Raw genomic sequence first — 20,943 nt, 5'->3', positions numbered from 1 at the left:
AAGGTCACGTAACTGAATGTTTTAAAGCAGAACTGTGTCACTTTATACAGAAGGATAGTATGCTCTGTTTCCCGAGTGGACGTGGAAACGGAGACTCGCACACCTGCACTTTGGAGTCCCGCTTCTGTGTCTCCGCCGTTCTCGTCGCAGACGCTGGGGGTGGTTTTCCCTCCCACCGTTCAGTTCACAGCCATGGTCTCCGTTCCTTTGCTTCTTCAGAATATTCCTTTCGACGCATTCCTTTATTTTATTATATACACTGTGTCCTTATTTTAGCTGTTACTGCTGGTTTTTTTTTTTTAATTTTGTTTACAGAATGATTTTTAAACTGTCAAATGAAGTAGTGTTAACCTCAAATAAGATAATGTGAACAAATAAAATACATCAGATACTCAGATACGGCTTTCGTCTCGGTGACTGAGTTCCTGCCTAAGGCAGTCGCATTATTCTTTGGACAGCTTTGCAGGGGGAATTCTATTAGGCAACCGTTTGGACTAAGTAAATATTTCTATAGTCAAGTATTTTGAGATGATAAATTAACAATATGTAGTGATGTGCATATAATGCATGTATTTAAAATAAAGAAGGGAATTTTTATCAGTTATCTGATTTAACTTATCCTACCTACATTAGAGATTAAAGGTTGAAATTCCTGTTTCATCCCTATTAGCACGCTGTGATACCATTTGTTAATGTGTTTAATCGAGTGACTAATCACTGATTTGATTTGATTCTGAGATTGTTACACATTCCTTCATCATGTGCTTCTGTCTCTGAAGTCATCTGAAAGATGCCTCGGGAAATAACCTTAAAATCTGACACTGTCAGGCTTTGGGAGGGGAATAGCATGTGTATAAATGTTGGCCCTACATTAGCAAGAGAAGCCAGAATTTTCCGCTGTCACAGAGAAAGGGGCCCTGACAGCAGATGCCTCTCTTGATGCTACGGAAATAGTGCCCTTAACATCCCGGGGCTTTCTGTCACAGCAGCCACATGCTCTGTGAGGCAAGTGTTCACCCGTGTTTGCTTCTCTGGGAGTCCTGAGCCTCCAGGCTGATTATTTCCAGCGTAGGCGAGGAGAGAAAAAAGTGGGCGCCTCAGCTCCCTCCTAAGGCAGTCAGTGCCTTCCAAGGAACATTTCCTGTCCTGTTTTTGATGACTGGGGTATGTATGTCTTTTTAGTATCTTTGTGGATTTTTCTCTTTGATCTCGAACTATGGTGATTTACCATCTCCTTCTCCGAAGGGTCACGTTTCACCCAGCTCTGTGATGATTTGTTTCCCAAGCTGATGACCGTTCCGCCACCGCAGAGGGTGGGTTGGATGTCTCTGTCCCCAGAGACCCGAGCTCCAGCAGCAGAGCACTGGGCACCGGCCTCAGGGGAGCTTTCAGATAGGAGCAGGAGAGGGAGAGAGTGAGGAGACCCCTCTCTGGGAAGGGAGTGAGCCCACCAGAGCCCGCCATGCAGGGAAGTGGGTGTGCGGAGGACCACGGCTCCAACCGCACCATCCAACTGGGGTGGGGGGAGGGGGAGGGGTGGAGCAAAACGGAAAAAGGACTCATGGACATGGACAACAGTGGTAATAAGGGGACTAAATGGTAACGGGGGAAAATACAATAAAGATAAAAAATTGAAAAAAAGAAAAGCATTGTTTCATGAACATAAATGACTTATTAAAGGGACGGGAGGGTGGGAAGAGAACAGAAGTGTGAACAGCAAGGCTTATAGAAGTTTCAACGATTTTTATTTGCTCACAGCATTCTGAACAATATGACATCACATCTCAGCTATTGCTTTTACATAGGAAATTAATTGCTTTATCCAAAGTAGACAAAAATCTGTTTCTTTAAGTTGCCAGCCAGCACTCCCCGCCCCCCCCCCCCCGGGACAGCTACTGCTTAAATATTCGTTGAATACTTAAATAGAAACATAGAATCGCCCTATTATACATAGTAGTGTAATACTGGGGTCTCACCTGCACTAACTACATTTGAATTTCTTCTTATCCAAAGCCGAAGACAGGAAAAAAGAGAGGAAAAAGGTCACTCGTGACATTTCCTTTCTGATTTTTAACAAGCCCATTAATTTTTATGAAAAATTCGCTGATGTGGAGAGGTTCATAAACAGGAAAACAGAAATCAAGTCCCCCTGGACTGGTCCACGGAGAAGGCGGTGGGGCCATGTGTCCCGAGGAAACAGCTGCCGGCCCGGCCCCCTCATTAGTTCCAGAAGGACAGTAAGCAGTGTGTCACCCTCCAAGCCAAACCTCTTCTCTTCGGGGCCGTGACCACGCGTGACCCTTCCTTCCCTGGCCACGAGCTTTTCCACTTTTCACACTCACGTAATGAGCAAAGCTTTGCGCAAGTTCTACCTCGCTGAACGCAAAGGAGAGAAACGTACATAAACCGTTGTGGACACTGGAATAAGAATGAAGAGTCCGTATGTTTTGACTCAATAAAAATACATACAAATCCAAGTAGCTCTTAAAAGAGAAAAAATTCCGGGTGGGCATTCTCAAGAAAAAGGTTGTTTCCTAGACTGAGTGGGGCCAGTAGGACACCAACTCTTCTGTCTGTGTCACCGGATTCATACACAAAAGGGAGGCTGGTCTCAGTTCACTGACACCCTCTGACCTCCCCTGCCCTGCACTGTTCGAACACAGTACGTGAACTACAACGGTTTGATTGTGTATTAGACTGTCCTTGTCACTGGCACATGCTCTTCAGTCTGGCGCACACAAAGTCTCATTCCAACACTGACTCACTTTTCTGATGCTAAAGCAAATGTAACTTTCCTGGTACTTACGTTCTATCACTACTTTGGTACTTACTCATTATTATAGAAACAGGAAAGGGTCTCAACATGGATTATAAGACTACATAAAATTCTAACATAACATGGAGGGCAAGGAAAAGTAGGAAGGCAGACACAATTATATTTCTCTTTTCATCTATGTCACTATCACATAAAAGCCAGAAGGCGCATGTTACACTCTAATTTACAACTGGTGACATTGAGCTTGGCTTTCAGGTTCAAACCTTAGAATCTGTCGGTGGCTTAGGCCAGTTTGCCATAGAACTATCTGAAATGGTTACTGATTATTTCAAGCAAAAACAGAACACTACCTGTACTGTACAAACAGGGGTGGAACTAAAGAACATATTAGAGCAAATTTTCTAATAACATTTAAAAAATACTATTAAGGTTTTTTTTTTCCCTAGAAAGGGAAAAAACTTAATTACTCAAAAAGCCCCCCTCCCATACTTGAGTTGTTCTTGTATTAGGCATAATGACAAAGGTTTAAATCAGTTCAAGAACTCAGCTATGGAAAAATTAAAATACAGGTGTTTCAGCACAAAAATTCAAAGACAACTGCTTTCCCGTACTCGGGAGCACCCTGACCAGAGCAAACCACTGAGTGGTCAGCACCTGATCCTCAGCGGGGCGCTGCCACAGCTCACAGACCTCCAGCGGGACGACGCAGCATTGAAAAACGTGCTGAAAAGTGAAACGCTCCCAAGGTTCGGTCCCCTACAAGAAACCACATTTGTAAACTCCTCTAATACGGAGTGAGCAGCTAAACTGCCAGGACTGCAATAAAGTGAACCCAATTTTTAAAATAGTTGCATCTTGAGAAAATTGTGACTCGAATGCATGCACTTTTAATGTGCTGTACAACACCACAGCTGTTACGTTACAATGGAGCATTTTCTTACCACTCTTCTCTGGCAAGTTTGAAGAGAGGTTTGTTAATAAACATGAACAAATACTTTAAAGTCTCAGGTCTTTGTGTTTTAGATTAAATTATGTCTTTGACAGGCTGGTTTCTGTAGGATTCAAGGAAAACTTAGAAATCACGTGAACTTATCTTCAAACTAGAGTTTTGCTATGAGAACTAATGTCTAAAGGAGAAACTGTTCACTTTAGAATCTCATCACCGTATAATCCTTAACACACCTGCTGCCGTCCTGAGATTGTAGAAGAATAAAGCTATTCAGAATGCATAATCATCCTCCTCAGGCTACTTGAGAATCCCACAGACTGTTAACTCGAAGAATACCCAGAAAGTCTACACATCAACTACATACACTATGGAGTCAGAGCAGAGACTGAGAGTTAACAGTAAATAAAATAAACCGATGGTGTTTAACCAAGTTTATAAAAATGCTTTAAGTCTTCTTCCTGTCTAAGTTCAAAGACAGCTTTATTGAAACAGCAACTGTCCTTTGAACACAGTCAAGGTGTCCCTAGCAAACACCTCTCTTTTCATAAGCACACGCAGGAAGGGCCGACCCCATAAAAGGCCCTCACGCCAAGCACCGACTCAGGTCCCTTCCCCCACTAACAAAAAGCAAAGACTGACGAGGAGGAACTGTCTCTAAGCTTTAAAAGAACATCGTAATACTTGAAAGTATGGTGTTTAAAAACCAAGAAAGCTAGTCGCCAACACTGTCGTTCTAACATGATCTGTGATGCTAAGTAATCAGACAAACCACCATGGAGGCCACGCGTGTTCCTCCCCTCTGATATACCTGTGCTCTCGCTGCTGCTGACGAGGCCACACTGGCATCTGCGTGAGATTCAAACAAAAACCATGAAGAACCACTCCCCGCTCCCCTCCGCCAATTAACTTACAAATAAGAGAAAGAAAATAAAGAACTAGCATATCCAAACTCAACAAAAAAATTTTAAGAGCTTTGCAAAGATACCAACTTGATAGCTACACATAAAGTGAAAACTGATATTCACACATTTTAATCAACCAATGTAATACAAATACAGTACCTGACTTGTACTTTTACACTCAATGGGCCAAGTCCCAAGTTCCGAACTGTAGCTCCCGTGACTCTACAGAGGGGTCTTTGGAAGGAAAAGGTTCCTTTGGAGGACAGTGTATAAACAACTGTAAACATACACTGATTGTCCAGTAGCTTCCTTAAATAGAATTTCTGAAAAACTTTTGTAGGAAATTACATATAAGCAGTGTAATTGATCAGATAATTTCTATTACAACATATAAATTCTGCTGTGTGTGCAAAATGTGGTAGAAATAGAAGATACTAGGGATGATTCATATTTTTAAAGTGAGTGACACATTATAATCCAGTAGGAGTCCTTTAATCTTTTCATGAAACTTCTCTCTATATATGTTGAAATACATAATGCTTTCTGGCTTTTCTTCAAACCAAAACTTGTCAAATTCATAGACAAGATAACCTGTAGTTAAAAAAAAAAATACAGTGCTCAATAATGATATCACATCCAAACCATCTCATTTTAAAAGTATATGACCATCCTTTAAGTTCCATATTAGGGTATAATAATTTATCTTAAACTACTAGAAACCTGAGGAACATTATAAGAAATGTTTTTGCACGTTCAAAGTAAACAGCAATTTCAACAAAACCCTTCAAACTTAAGAGACATAATACTATCAAAAAGATACCTTGGGAATAGGAAACAAGGTTATTACGGGGGACCCCTGAAATGCAAAAATGAAAATAACAAGAAAATGTTGGACAAGGATAATTTAGGAGAAAGCTGTTTTCTACTTAATTTCTAAATCTCAGAGATATTTCCATTTTGTTTTCAATGGACTATAAGCAACTTCTCTTTAAAAAAAAAAAAGAAATTAAACTCTAACCAACTGAGCTAACCAGCCAGGGCCAAAAAATAGATAAACTCTAAATAAGCTTGACTTAGTGACAAAGGCCCCAGATCATACAGTCACAACAGGGATGGGAAACAGTGGACAAATGCTAGAGAAATTTAAGAAGCAGACGAACCTGGAGTTACGTAAAGACAGGGGAGATTATGGGCAGAGACCTGGATGACACTGTCGGTCACGGAGTTGAGTAAGTTATGATCTGGCCATTTATTACCTAAGTAGTTTCCGATCTCCTGCCGATAGCAAATGACATTCTAAAGACTCAAAATGATCAAGAAAAGTACAGCATAAAAGTACAGCATTTAGTACAGCTAAGCTGGATTTGAATTCTTTGCTTCTGAGCAATAACTTCAGAAGATGGGTTCATTCAATTAAACCTTCAGTGTTCAAATATCAGAATAAAAGCTAATGAAATGGTGGTAAATATGTAAATAGACTGACTGCTTTATGGAAAGTGACTAAGTAGCTCACCCACACACAAGACCACCGGAAATTGAAACAAGGGACGGGGGTGAAAAATTTTTTTAAATAAATTTTACAAAATAATCTGTAAGTTGCCTGTCCTTGACTCAATAACATTTATTGACCAGGATTCAACACGAAAAACTCATCTTACAGATTGAAAAATGGATACCTACAGAGAAACTGAATACTAAATTTGCGTACATGTGAAAAAATTGCCTCACTGAATTTTTTAAATCAACAATTAAATCATAAAAACTACAGTGCAAAATACTCTTGGGAGCCCATCTTCCATTATTTTCCATTTTTCCAAAGATCCAAAATAATCAAATGATAACCATAAGTCATATACTTGCTAGTGGTGTTCCATCTTCCTAAAGATTTAAAACTTCTCCTAGAAATACCTAGTTTTAACTCCTCTTAATACTCACAATAAAACTGGTGGAAGTGCTCTATCGTTGGCACACCGGGAACAAAGTTGTAGAGATGGAATTTCAGCGCTTCGCTCTTCAGCAAGCTGTAAGCCATCTCTGTCAGGTTGATTCCAACTATTGCATAAGAATACCTATGTCAGAAACATGACTAGTTACACCAGCTAGCCAAATGGTGCATAAAATAAACTTGAAATCAGTCAAGGAATTAGCAAAAAGCTACCTGACCCATTTTTAACACAGTATTGACTTCATGATATCTCTACATATTAAGAATAATAAGCCAGAGTAGATTTTTAAAAATTGTTCTTTAGAAGCTGTTTAAGACAAAAACAAAGCTCTGGTCCCATGAATATCTAAAATGAAAATCCTTTAAAATACTAAAAGGAGAGTAACACACATATTCTCATTGATTTCTAAAATACACTGGGTAATCTAACATTTTCTCTTCCATCATCAGGGTATTTATTTTTATGATGTAATATTGTTATATTTTTCCAAATATAAGTGTCATTGGAATATAAACATAAAATAATATTATATGATAAAGCTAATAATATAACCTCAATTTGCATTTTATGTCACAACTCTCAAAACTATTTTTCATATTCCTATTCCTATTTTCAAATCTACTCAAAAATTCTTTATAAAGTTCTTATCTCCATTTTATAAATAAAATAATATCTTGTGGTAAAAATATTAAAATATATACAAAGCTGGCTTATGATTATTATTTTATGAGCCTTAAAAATAATGTGTCATACAATATCCTTTAAAGTTCTTATTAATTAAAATCATCCCATTTAAGAAATACCTGGACATACTCTCAAAGTCAGATCCCCCCCCAACTTAAATCCAAGGGCCTGTAGTCTCTTCCCTGCACCCGGCTTACCCTAAACTAGGATGATTGGAGCGGGAAAGAATCTGATGAGCCTCCCTGGTATAATTCTCACTGAAATACCTTCAAATGATGAAGAAAAAGAATGATGTCAACATAAGTCATTCACAGCGAAGCTACAGAAGCAATTTAAAGAGTTACCGACCAAATGAGAGTCCTCGCGAGGACACAAGCACCCGATCGACCCCCGTCTCAATCGAAGTTTCATTCTGAGCGATCAGCCTTTTCCGCACAGGACACCGGCCCTTGGCAAGACTTTAAGGTATTTTAACAAATAAGTGATCTACCTGCGTTTAAAAAGACCTAGAGTTCTCTTTATTTGTTTGCTCCAAATTTTCTACAAAACAGCCAATGCCCACCTGTTAGGAGGACGCTCTTCCCTTCACCTGGGCCCGTTCCTTCCAGGGCAACTGGGGTCCGCTCTGTTTAATGCCATGTTCAGTGCGCTCAGAAGACAGTCACCCACCTTCATTTTGCACTAAAAACCACCCCCAGTGATCAGGGCTGTAACTAAAACTCTGGCCGCAATACTGAAGCGTCAGGAGAAATAGAGGATAAAGCTATGTATTTGTAGGCTCATACATCCTGTTGCCTTGAACTCCTGCAATCTCTTTGAGTTCCAAGGCAGGGACCAAATCTTCTCTTCAACCTCCTAATCATTTCTAGTGCATCACCGGCAATCAAATGATTATCAAAACATACCTGTGAATCTTCGCAGTTCTTCAAATTAGTAGATACTAGCTCTACACAGCATTAAAATATCTATCTGTGAGTCATTTAAAAGTGTGTCCAAATCCCTTACCATAGTCATGAATCAAATTCTATTAAATTATTTAAGCCCTGGCTGGTGTGGCTTAGTGGACTGAGTGCCGGCTTCTGAACCAAATTCTAGTAAATTATTTAAATTTTCAGCTAAGTTGGAAAATACTGGAAAACCTGATTTCTGAGGAAAACAGTCAGAAGCAAGGTTACTCAGAAAAAGGTAACCCAGAAAATACCACGTGTGTAGCCACCCGACTGAGGCGGCTGCTTTGCATGTCTATGCAGCTTACAAGTACTGAGAGTAGAGGCGGCCTTGGAAGGGTACAGACAAAACATCCATGTGCTTTCAAAAATAATACATTTTAAAATAGTTCACAATTTTCCAAGCAAAAACAAAGTGCACTTTTTTCTACTTAAATTCCAAACAGAAGTTTCTGTTTATCAAAGTGGAAAACAGGTGTCTCATTTCTGTGGTTATTATTTTTTAAATAATACTGTGTTTTGCTTATTTCTAAGAGGTAGAATTATAGGAAACTTTAATACTCCTAAAATTTAGATATTATAGAAAATTAAATACTTTGGAACTGGGAAAAATTACATATTGAAACCTTCTGTGTGTCTATTTTCTTACCAAATATCTTCATTCATATTGACCTAGATATTTTTTCTCACTATTAACATAGTGAGGTCATAATTTAGGTCAATTTCAGGACTAATGTTTTTACAGTAATTATCTAACTCTTGTTCATGGTTAGGGTTCCCATTCCAGGTATTCTGTAGTCAATAAATCACAATCCAAGGATAGCCTCAAACACTACAATTTCTTCATTTGCATGTCCTTTGCTTTCTAAAATAGTTGTGGCTATCAACTGTGATTTCAGCTACATATTTTACAACTTCATACATGTGCTCAAGCACAAGTACTGAAGAAGAAAAGCAGAGGGAGCCCATACAGGCTGCGAAAAGTCTGGGATTCAGACCCCTTGCCACACATGGCAAAGAATCAGTGTGAAGGGACTTCCCTGTCATCTTGTCTGGTCACATTTCCCAAAATGGAATCAGAGAACCAAGAGAAGAGACGAGAGCATAAAAAAAAGTAAGAAAAAAGTGTAAATAATTCCTTCACAAGTTATCAGAAGGAAAGTCAGGAAGAGAAAGGAAGAGGAAAGGTACTGGTAAGCACAGAAACCACACACACACACACACACACACACACACACACACACACGGGCACATTCCCAGTGTCTTCACGTTGCTGCCACCACATCAGCAAACACGGTCAGCACTGCAGCTATTCCAGTTCACAGACAGGGTGCAACTAGGTGGGAGATGACATGTGATTTCATTTTAGAGAAGAAAATAAAGTTTATTTTCACTTACACGAGGTTGATTAATCCAAGGATGCCCATGCCTCTGAAGTCTGTTTTGGGGTCATCGCCCTGGAAACCGATGTCAGCCCACTGCTTGGAGATCCTGGCCTTCAGCTTTTTTGTGGGCATTAGAAGACTCCAAAGCTGTACAAACATGCTTCCATTTTACCAATAACAGTGACGTTCTCAAGTTTCCAGGGCTTTTTCCCTTCTCATAACTGATATAACTAGTAAGTTGAATGCTTTCAATTGAATACTTTTGTAGACAACTTACAGGTTCAACAAAAGGTATGTCTAGAGAACTTTTCAATTACCATAAAAAATGTAGCCTATTTATTCCAGTTAAAAGACTTACCTAAAAAATAGATTTTGAAAAGATGACAAATGCACAGACATCTACAGCAATGTGATGTCCTCACCTCCTAGGTCATGCACCAGAACACCAGAATTGGCAAACTACTTCCTGGAGGACAGTGTTGGGTGTGCGGCCCTCGCCCCTGCTACTGTGTGCTCAGGTGGCTCTGAGAGTGGGGGATTTGTCCCCGATGACAAGAAGGAGAACAGGTCTGGGTTAGGGAGGGGATGAGGAAATAATACGGGTTCATTCCAACCCATATGATGATGATTTTACAAATTTTCATGGTTTTAAAGGAAGAAAAATAACTCAGTTTTAACTAAGTATATGCCGTAAGACTGAGATCAAATATCAGATGGCTATCATAAAATAAGACAGCTATCAAGTATTAGATAGCAACAAACTAATCAATGCAAAATAAAGTTTAAAAATTTAATCATTTTCTAAATTTGACACCAAACATCAATCGAGACAGGCTCACAAAAGTAAATGAGAAAGTTTATGAAATTTGCGAAACAAAAATACTTGCATTTTCCCATTTCACTACCATTTCAGGCACTGTTGAATAAAGGACTTCTCACAAAAGGAGTATCCCGCTACCCAAAATAAAACATGAAGACTCGTGATCCTGCTTTAAAGCAGGGTCAAGACTTTGCTGGTCCTAAAGCCAAATCCAGTACTTAGACTGGGTTTTATCTGGTCCCTTCTTTTATAACTAGCAGATTTCCCTTTATATGTTAACAATCTATTCCAGAATTAAAAGCATTTAAAATAAAATGTATTTGAATATATTTTAATGATACTTATCAGAATATTATAAAAGGAGTTAACTAAAAATCTTTCACCAACATGATACAATTTTCTAAGGGGCAAAGAAACTGGATGGCTGTTTAAGCCTCGAGAATTGGCACCAAGACCTCAGTAGCTCAGGCCTGACTCATTTTCCCAGCATTCAGGAACTTCGAATACAGAAAACGAACCATACCTTGAGAAGCAGCTTTTCGTGTTGCGGGTTATCAGAATCATATGGTCTTTTCCTCACACCTTCTACGTCCAAATAGAGCTGCTTATAACCAGATATCTGCAGTAAGCATGCCTTCATGCAGATTTTAAAACTGAAAATAACAGAATTATTATTATTTTTAAAAGTCATTCTTTATCACAATAAAGTAATACCTTCCACAGCTTGTGGTTTATACGGCTATTTAGAAACCATTTCTTAACTTTCGGTTTAATACAGTAAGCAGCAAAGGCCTCCTTAAACACAAAACTTTTTGTAAGAGGAGTATCAAGTATCAGGAAGGACGTGATAAATCAGGGTCTAGAAAGAGAACAAGACATGGTAGGAGGGGCAAGCTTTGCAGCTCTCCCTTCTTTTCATGCTTTCCTTGGGCAGCCTCATGCACCCCTAAATCTTCATGGCCAGTCACCACCAACAGACCTAATCTTCCAAGAATGTATATACAAGGGGGGGCCCAAAAAAACACAATTATCTTCTGGAGGGCGGGCACCTTGTAGCACAGGCTTCCCCCACCAGGTGAGTGTTCTAGGAACCCATCTGTACCAGCGGACCAGCTGGTGGTGTTGTGAGAGGCTGCAACTGGCTTCAGAGAAAATTGTTTGAAGGCTCTTTCCACACGTTTGCCCATTCTGTGATGGGTGATCGGTGAGCGCACCTGCCCACACTGTGCTGAGTGTCCAGCAGTTTTTGACCTGAAACAACATGACCCCCGTGCCCCACCCTTTCTATTCACCTGATGTCACCTCAAGTGACTTTTTTTGTTTCCAGGGGTGAAAAAAGTCCTCAAAGGGAAACATTTTGCTGATGTGGAAGAGGTGAAACAAAAACCAGCAGAAGCATAAAAGGCACCAAAATCGACAAGCTCAGAAACTGTTGTGAGTAGTGGAAGAAAGTCTCGATAGGTGTATTGCATCAAATGGTAAGTACTTTGAAGGTGACTGGTGTTTAAACATATAAGAATACATGAATTTTTATAAATAAATTCTGGTTTTTTGGGTCCCCCCTTGTATATATAACTAACAGGTCCAGGACAGGTTATCTCAGTTTCTTTCCCTAAATACAACTGTCTGTCTTTCCTGAAGAAACATGCTTTTCCTTAATAAGTCGCTAAACCTATTACTGACACCAGTAGTCAATCATTAGTTCTCCGAGCCAGAACCATCTGAGTGCTGACTTCCCACTCTGTACCACCAGCACATCGACAGGTCCCCAAACCCTCATCCCGTCCTCCTCTGCAAGGTCCCTCGAAGCAATCACCATCTATGCATTTGTGCTGATGTGTTCATGGCTTTGTCCTCTCCTGCCGGAAGGACTATTTCCCAACTGTTCTGTCTTTATTCCTTCTGCCGGCCTCCCCACGCCCCCCTATTTACCCTCCATTTTCTGATAATATAGCTTGTTTGCTTGAAAAGAAAGAAAGAGAGAGCGGGGCAAACTTTGCAGCTCTCTCTTCTTTTCATGATTCGTTCTCAGAAGAGAGCGAAAGGCAGGCAGGAAGGAAGGCGGAAACCCAGAGGACAATACCTGTCCCTCGGTGTGACGTGCAGCCCAGCACTGCACTCACCTCTCGGAGCCCTGCTCTGCAGGGACCCGAGCCCCCAGCCACAAAGGCCCCTGTCACTCCCAGGGCCACAGCGCTGGGGCCGTGCTGGCATTCCTCCTCCACACAGCGTGTCCTCCCTGCCCACTCCGCAAGGCCCGGCTGAAATGTCACCTCTTCTGTGGAACTATCTCACAGCTCTCTCCTGTGCCCCTCCCTGTTCCAGCCAAAATACATTGCTCCTTCCTCTATGTTTACACAGAAAATGCTGAAAAAGCACAAACTGCTAAACACTTACAAGTCAGCCTCCTGGTCCTGAGAACTCAAAAATGGAGCAAGTCAAGTCCTCCTCTTACGGAACTTGCAACTCATGGCAATATGAGGGGAAGGACAAGAGCAGATGGACAATCACAGTACAGTGGTTATGCTACGGTGGAGGGAGAGCTCTGTGACAGGACAGGACAGGGGCCCTACCTCGGGCTGCAGGAGCCAGGGAGACCCTCCTGCAGGAGGACAGAGGGTCTGCATTTTAAAGGATGAGAAGGACACAGTAACCACAGTTATTCAACTCCGGGAAAGTCATGGTAAGTTACCCTAAAGCAGGCAGATGGTCAACTAGCAGCAGTACTGGGCTAGGGACCCGCAAACACGGGCTTTCTTCCGCTCCCTCCGCTCCCCTGTCTGGACCTCAGCCCCTCACACGCTGACGGGGAAGGGTGGGCTCAGACCACAGCCCCTGCAGCCCCGGTGCAGGCCGGCTGGGGGGCGTCCCCACAGTCCGCAGGGTGTGGGCGCACAGCCACAGAGGGGACCGCCACAGCAGCGCACCTGACATCCTTCTCGGTGTTAATATTCTTCTCTTTCATTATGTCGTCTACACATTTGTCCACTTCGCTCTGAGCAGCAAACGTGGCTTCCTGTAAAACCTGTTGACGTGGCAAAAAGCTGATTGAGAAAAATCCCTTATAGCTGAAAGAGGACAGTAAGTTTTAAGGTATTTAGTCAACTCTACAAGCAGATATTAAAATGCAAAGTGAAACCAAATTTGTTTTAAATTTTCACTACTAATGAAATTCAAGCAATTATTTAATTAATGGAAAGAGAAGCAACATGTTTCAGATGAAGTCTTCCTTAACTGAGAATCAACAGGATCTCTTAGCAAATGAGCTACTACCATAGTGTGCTTATGAAGCAAGCACTTTTTATACAATTCAAAAATTACATAATAAAAATGTATGTACAAAAAATCTGAATGCAGGAATCAAAAGAAATGTAAATGCACAAGAGCACAAAGAGAAAAACACAAATAATTTTGTCATCTTACCACCAGTGAAAACCACCGGTAACACATTAGCATGTTACATGGATGCCATACAGACAGACAACTAAAATTAACATTTCATGAAACATTTAACCTTACTATGACCAGTGTTTTCTAGTTATTTTCTATTCCATCCTGTGGTGGTAGTGGTGGCTGTTTAATGCCGGCCGTGATCTATGATGGCATTTCAAACAATGGTCCAGGTGGCCCATGCTCTGCCTTTGTCACGCCACATGTATACATAGAAAAAAAATGTGCACTACTGCAGGGAAGTACAGCAGGTAGCAGACTAAAGTATTGGTCCCAACTTTTCACTCCCCTGTAATTGAACTATATATCCATTGCCTACTATGGCCTTGCGGTGGGCACCGTGCATTTCTCTATCTTTTCTAGGGCTTGGCCACATCAGTTACTTTAGCCAATGGAAGGGTAACGGATATGACACCAGGAAACTTAAAATATGTCTGTGTGGTTAGGGCTTCCATGGTCCACTGTGAGAACATTCCCCAGGTGCCCACTACCTTTCCAACCTGGGTCCCGGAATGACACAGTGACTACAGACCTGAACTTGGCACCAGCTAAAGGAAGAGTCTCTAGATGGCCAACAGACACACGAACGAGAAATAAATAAGATATTGTTATATGCTCCTGAGATTGTGTAAGTTCGTTACCCAGCGAAAGCTGACTAATAAATAACATGAGGTATGATGTATTTTGGATCAAAAGTTACATGACCCAGGGTGCTCTATAAAAGAAGGTTTTCCCCCAGGACCCTGCTTCCCCCAAAACTATCAAGGAATCAGGCAAAATAAACAAGCAAAACCTCAGAACAGGAAAGATTATTCAAATACCTTCTTTGTCCATAACAGCACACACACGGAGAAAATACTTTAAAACTAAAATATTACTTCTAAAGTGGGAAAATTCCACTCAATTCTTTTTACAGCAAAGACTCTTCTGGGAGGATGTTAACCATTAATTCTAAAATTGAGGCATTCTTCTAAACAAAACGTATTTTCCAGTTAAGTTTCCTGGAATTATCACCTTGATATGATCCTACCTTATTCTTGGAATACACCAAGGAATTTTCTGAAATTAAAAACAAAACAACAAAAATGTTATTACATGTTGTTTGTGAATTATTCCATAAACAAAGAGTATAAATATCTGGCCAATTATAAGTTACTTTCAAAGTTCTAGAAGATATAATTTTTACATGAATAACTTATCGGACACTTAACAATTTCAGCCTTTCAGTACGCAACACTAGATATGATTCCAGAATCCTCAACCCACCCTAACGAACCGCAGCCAAAGAGATGGAGCCCACCCAGTCTCCCCAGAGTCATCTGTTTCTGCGCAGACCCCCGAGTGCCTCCTGACCCCTGCAGATTCGCACACGGCTCTGTTGGATTAGCTCCTGCCCCAGATGGAGTCTCATCTTAGGACTCCAGTGAGCGTGCTCCCTACTGCATTTTCCCCACGTGTTACCCTTAAGGAGTAAGAGTGTCATTTCAGGAGCCAGCAACTGAATGGATCGTACAACACGGGGGCAAAAATGAAAAGACTTCCGACTATTTGCCTAACCACCTCTAACCAGACAAACAGCAAAGCAGCTTCTCCGTTCTGTTTCAAGAATGACTAGGACATTTTCACTGGTTTATTTAAAAAATTTTTCTGGCACATTAACTTCAAGTCTTTTTCTCAGCAACTTGAAAAATTTGAAAAAATGTCTCTGCCACAAAAGAAGGCCTTAACATATGTCCCCCCCTCCCCCGCCCATGCTATAAAACACCAAGACTGCCAAGATTTCTTATCAAGAGGTACTTTGTTCTTCTCAAAACAGTCAAAAGGGCAAATCCAAAGAGCAGGCAATAATTTAAGTCGGGCACAAAGTTGTGAGAAAACTAGGGAAGTAATTAAATTTCAATCATCCAGCTGCCCTGAGGCTTACTCCCTCCTGGTCTGTCATCCTTTCACGTTGCCTTGGATACCAACAGCCACTTCCCAGATCTTCCGGGGTGGATTTCTTAGTTGAAGCACCCTTGTTTGATGCAGAAGAAGGCCTGATTTCCCATTTAGCACAGTGAGCGTGAACTGCAGCTGATCCCTGGTTTTCTTTCCCCTGGCCTAAGAAAAATGACCTCCCCCACGTCTGTCACTCATTTGCATTCCAATTTAAGGCAGTATTTTCAATTACGAATTGCAAGCTGATGGATTTCAGAAGGTAAACAGACCAGTATTGTTCAACAGAAATATAATGCAAGCCAAAATGCACACTACAAGCGTAATTTAAAGTTTTCTAATAGCCACATTAAACGAAACAGATACAATTACTTTTACTATTTTAAACCACTACATCTAAAATATATTAAAGCAACATACCCAAAATATTCCATATATAATGAACACGAACAATTACTAATGAGATAGTTTTACATCCTTTGTTCATATCAACTGTTAAAACCCAGTGTATACTTTATACTTCCACATATCGCGATTCCTAGTAACCCATTTCATGTGCTCAACAGCCACATGGGCTACTGGCTCATGAGTGAGTATTGGACAGTGCTGACTCTGAGTCTAGTAATCTTCCCTAGGGATCACTAGATACCTATTGCTGTCCTTTCATGAATTACACAAGAGATGAAAAGATTCATGAAAGATGCTGAGTATAAAAAGGAATCTATCGAATAGATCCAGACACCCACTTTCCCATCACTTGGGTGAAAATTTCAAAGGGCTTATAGAATTATAGAGATTTTCTTCTAAAATATACTTCACAACTATAACCTAAGGAACAACAGATAAATTTCAGGAGCCAGAGAAAATAACTGTTCCCACAGACGGGCAATTAAATAATAATCCGTTTTTCTTTTTCAATAAAATCATACAGTTTTGGGGATTCAATGCTAGATTCCACAGATTATGAAACTGAGTGTAACTGACTTGATCAGGTTACACAAGGAGTGCATGTCACTGTGAATATTGAGGAAAAAATATTCATTCAGAATTAAAATTTTATTAGTTTTTAATTATTCTCTTTCAGATAACATTACCTATCCTGTGTGTCCTCTGGGCACCTACATAGGTATCAAAAATTCGCTGCAATTCACACTTTCCAGTCATCTGTCGTAAGAGCCATTTCATCCAAAACCGAAAAAAGTGCCCATAGAAGAAGTCCCACAAAGAAATAAACATTTTTTTTCCTGGAGAAGGAAATATATGACAGGTTTAATGACCTTAAATTGGATTTTAAAAAGGAAAAGAATTAGTTTATTCAATTCATCAAGTCTCAAGTTACATTAATATCTATTCCACTATTCCACTGTGTCTATTTGTAGTATTGTTTAAGGAATCTAAGAAAACAATGATAGGTGTAATATATACTATTTAGATTAAATTATGGCTGGTCAAATGGTCAATTTTTCACTTTTTACAAATTAACTGTAAAATTCAAAATTACTTAAAATTTAAGCTCTTGGTTCCCTTTTTAAAATTTTTCACTCTTTGAGAATTGGGGCCCAAAGTTGACAAAGGGAACCCAACTAAACAACAATTACATAAAAAATACCACGTATCAGAATTGTTATTATAAGGAATAGCTCTTCTTAATCTCTTATGAATGGTTCCAGTTACATGTATACCATAGAAAGGTGTTGCCAGCAAATAAAAACACTACATATGGCTTACAAATTGAAGTACACAGGTTGAACACTGAGTAGATCACATCCTGGCTAAGTCTTGTTTTTCCACTCAACAGGTGAAAGACTGAAATCCTGAGGACAATGAACTACACCTTCAATAAAAGTGAATCTTTACGTCGTAAGAAAAACCTTCAGTTCCTACACGAAGAGCGATGGGGGCAATGCGAGTGAATAATTACTTAAAATCAAACAAAAGTGTTCATCTTCTTCCTGCCTTAAACATTCCCACCTATATATCATCTCTAGACGAAGGTCTGCCAGACTGTCAGTTTTGAAATCCCCGCACATCAGCGCAGAAACGGTGCACGACAGCGATGGGCTAAACTGTAACGTGATAAAGAACCCATCTAGTTCACGCTCCTCCTGACAAAAGAACTGCCAAGCGGAGGGAACACGAGCCTCGCTGCGCCTGAGCTCCCCGGACAGCGGGGAGTCGCTGCGCCCAGTCCCCGTTTCGGAGCCCGGAGGAGCCCAGCTCTCTCGCTGCCCGCGAGTGGGAGGGAACGGCTCGCACAAAGCCCCACCGTCCCGGGCGTCCAGCGGATCTGCCGTGGGACACCGCGGGGCTCGCGCACCCCGCGCGCTCTCAGCGCACCCGCAGGGAAGCCGCACGGGGCGACAGGAAAAGAAACAGCAGCCACCTCACAGGAGCGGAAGAGCTAGGGGGAGCTGGAGTCTGCCTCGGTTTCCCCAACTGCAAACAGCCGGCAACGGAAACGACGCTACTAGCACAGAGTTCCCCGCAAGCACCGTGACCCGGAAGTTGGGGAGCAAGGCCGCCGGAGAGCCTTCTCCTGGACACGGCCTGCCCCGCCCCTCCGGCCTCCTCCGATTGGTCCACGCTCCACCAATTGCTAATGCAGCAGGAAGGTCGAGCAGAGTTGCTTTGGCGCGTGCTCGGATTCTAGGGACTGGAGACGCGTTCCCTAGCAACGGTACTAGGAGGCACGCCCCGAGCGCCGAAGATCAGTCTTCCCAGCAATCTGTGTAGACTTCGCTCGAAGACTTTTGCGCAACTTGACCCGGTGCCCTGCTTCTACACTTCAAACGCAGAAAAAGAGGTGTACTTTTGGTAACTATCGTAGCGTTTTCACCCACATTTAATCTTAATTCCGTGTATTTTTCCACCCACCGTTGGGAATCCACAAATACGCTGGGCCGATTTAAATTATACGCGGATTTTCTACAGTGTTGGACCCCAACCCCGCGGTGTTCAAGGGTCAACTGTAATGATTACTAGTCTCACTTTATGGACGAGGAAACGGAATTTGCGTTTAATAACTTTCTCGTGACTGATCAGTGGCAGGTAAGAGCCATATATGTTGAGGAAAGAAGTTTGGACTTAGTTCTGTAATTACAAGCATCTAACAGTTAATTCCTCAAACATTTATTCCTTAAGTGGCTGTTTTTCTTGAAAAATAAACTTAGGTGTATGATTTTTTTAGAAGTCCCATCTGAAACAGTACATTAATGCAAGTATTGGTTGTTTGCCTGTTATATACCAGTCGGAGCCCCAAAAGGGAGTCTGCACAGTAAACAAAGGCAAATATTGAGTGTGCCGGGTGGTGCTAAAATAAGGCGTAGGGGGAGGGGGGAGATTTTACACAAGGTAGGTGGGGGAGTCTCTGTATTAAGGTGACATTTGAGCAATGTCCAGGATAGAGTAAAGCAGTAAACCTTCCGAGTGTGTGGAGAAAGAGCATCCCAGGCACATAGAAGGGCAAGTGCAAGGGCCTTGAATCAGGAGCGTACTTCATAGATTGGAGGAATTCCAAGAAGGCCAGTGTGGCTGGAGGAGAAGGAGCAAAGGAAATGCAGAATGTAAGTACAAAGGACAACCTTCGTATAAGTATGAAAAATAACTCCCCTGTACCCCCACACAAACTGCTGATCCCTCAGCCCCCTTGCTCAAAAGCAACCAATATTAGTTTTCTGGTTTGTATCTCCAGGAATATTCTATGTAAATATGTAGATGTATATTTACTCCATCCCCTTGTTAACACAAATTGAAGGCAGCAATACACACTTTTCCACACCTCAACCAACATTTTTTAAAAGATGCTAATTGCAAAAAAAAAAACTAGACAGGTGAAGGGTGCATAAGCCATCATCCCTGCCCCATAGAGGCATCCAGCAGTCAACGTGGTAATGAGATCTGGACATAGAATAATAAAACTATACAATCTTAGATCTTGAAGGGAATTTAAAGATCACTTCATTGAATATTTTTTTATTGCACATAAGAAGATTCAGAAAGGCAAAGTACACAGCCAGTCTGGCAAATTAAGAAGTAGAAACTAACTTCTGTTTCAGAGATCTCTCCATGCACAGGACCTTCACTAAATAGAAAGTGAGATAACCCTGTACTACAATGATAGACTCCTTCTACCTCTTCATTGTGCTGTACTGACAGTAGGGAGTGAAGAGAGCTCCTCTCGTCTCCATGCTGCCTGTTGGTCCACTTCAATCATGGTTTTCTCCAAGAGAAGAGAATGCTAACCTGCTTGGTCAGCACCTGAGAAGGGAATTGAATGTCACTTATTGGAAGCAGGAATGTCATGCACATATGAATTCCTTTTTCCCCCTGACTAGTTCATTTGCATGTAAGTGACATATAATAAACCAGAACTGCTCCTTGGGGAAGGCTGACTTTCTCTCTGTCTCTATTATTCTCTGATTTTCTTTTTCCATGTGGCTGGCTTAATGGTGGCTAAGCCCTAAGATCAGAGTTCTGGCTTCAAGGAGAAGATGGGACCTACTTAGGTCTCTAGACTAAGCTGTGTGCTTTTTTACTTGGCCTTATGGAAAAACCAAGACTATATAGCATAATGGAGTTTAGTCACATTTTTAAAAAAGATTTTATTTATTTACTTTTAGAGAGAAAGGAAGGGAAGAAGAAAGAGAGGGAGAGAAACATCAATGTGTGGTTGTCTCTCATGTACCCCCCACCAGGGACCTGGCCAGCAACCCAGGCATGTGTCCTGACCAGGAATTGAATCAGTGACCCCTCAGTTTGTAGGCTCGCACTCAGTCTACTGAGCTACACCAGCCAGGGCTGGTCACATTTTTGAGGAGTCTCTGCTTTCTTGGATTCCCAGGCTAAACAGCAAAGACACTTTGTTTTAGACACTGCTGAGTAGAAAGAGTTGATTAGTTTGCCTGTTAGCAGCTTGTTGCAGTGTTCAGCATCTGATCAACATCAGCACCCACTTTTGGAGCGTGTGAGACATGGAATGCAGTGAATTTATCCTGAGAAGGAAAATCGTATGGCCTTTTTACTAAGAGTGAAATGGGTTTGTCTTGGGGGAAGTATTACAAATATTATGGACAGTGGCAACCCAGATTAGTTTATGCTGATTTGTGTTGCACTTTACTGAAATTGTGTTAGACCCTGATTAGGGGGAACT

At 41.2% G+C, this 20,943-nt stretch overlaps 1 protein-coding gene across 5 annotated transcripts; it reads right to left on the bottom strand.

Moving 5' to 3' along the window:
* Positions 1-1,729: 1,729 nt before the first annotated feature.
* Positions 1,730-18,309, bottom strand: ELMOD2 (ELMO domain containing 2). Of its 5 annotated transcripts, none has more exons than XM_036031832.1 (10): positions 18,178-18,290; positions 17,296-17,377; positions 16,889-17,038; positions 14,890-14,918; positions 13,337-13,434; positions 10,933-11,062; positions 9,603-9,736; positions 7,455-7,523; positions 6,563-6,696; positions 1,730-5,218 (listed from the first exon to the last, which is right to left on the bottom strand). In XM_036031832.1, exons 3-10 carry the CDS (start codon positions 17,028-17,030, stop codon positions 5,073-5,075), a joined length of 882 nt encoding a protein of 293 aa, XP_035887725.1. In that variant the 5' UTR covers positions 17,031-17,038; positions 17,296-17,377; positions 18,178-18,290; the 3' UTR covers positions 1,730-5,072. The 5 variants fall into 5 exon arrangements, with proteins under 5 accessions (XP_035887725.1, XP_035887726.1, XP_028377519.1 ...); XM_036031833.1 differs by lacking the exon at positions 17,296-17,377 and adding an exon at positions 17,766-17,860 and having other exon boundaries at positions 18,178-18,280; XM_028521719.2 differs by lacking the exon at positions 17,296-17,377 and adding an exon at positions 17,766-17,860 and having other exon boundaries at positions 5,108-5,218; positions 6,563-6,679; positions 18,178-18,291.
* Positions 18,310-20,943: the final 2,634 nt, after the last annotated feature.

Source organism: Phyllostomus discolor, chromosome 8 (assembly GCF_004126475.2).
Source record: "Phyllostomus discolor isolate MPI-MPIP mPhyDis1 chromosome 8, mPhyDis1.pri.v3, whole genome shotgun sequence".
NCBI lineage: Eukaryota > Metazoa > Chordata > Mammalia > Chiroptera > Phyllostomidae > Phyllostomus > Phyllostomus discolor.
Note: the sequence above shows the minus strand (reverse complement) of the source record. Positions and strands in the feature narration are given on the sequence as shown.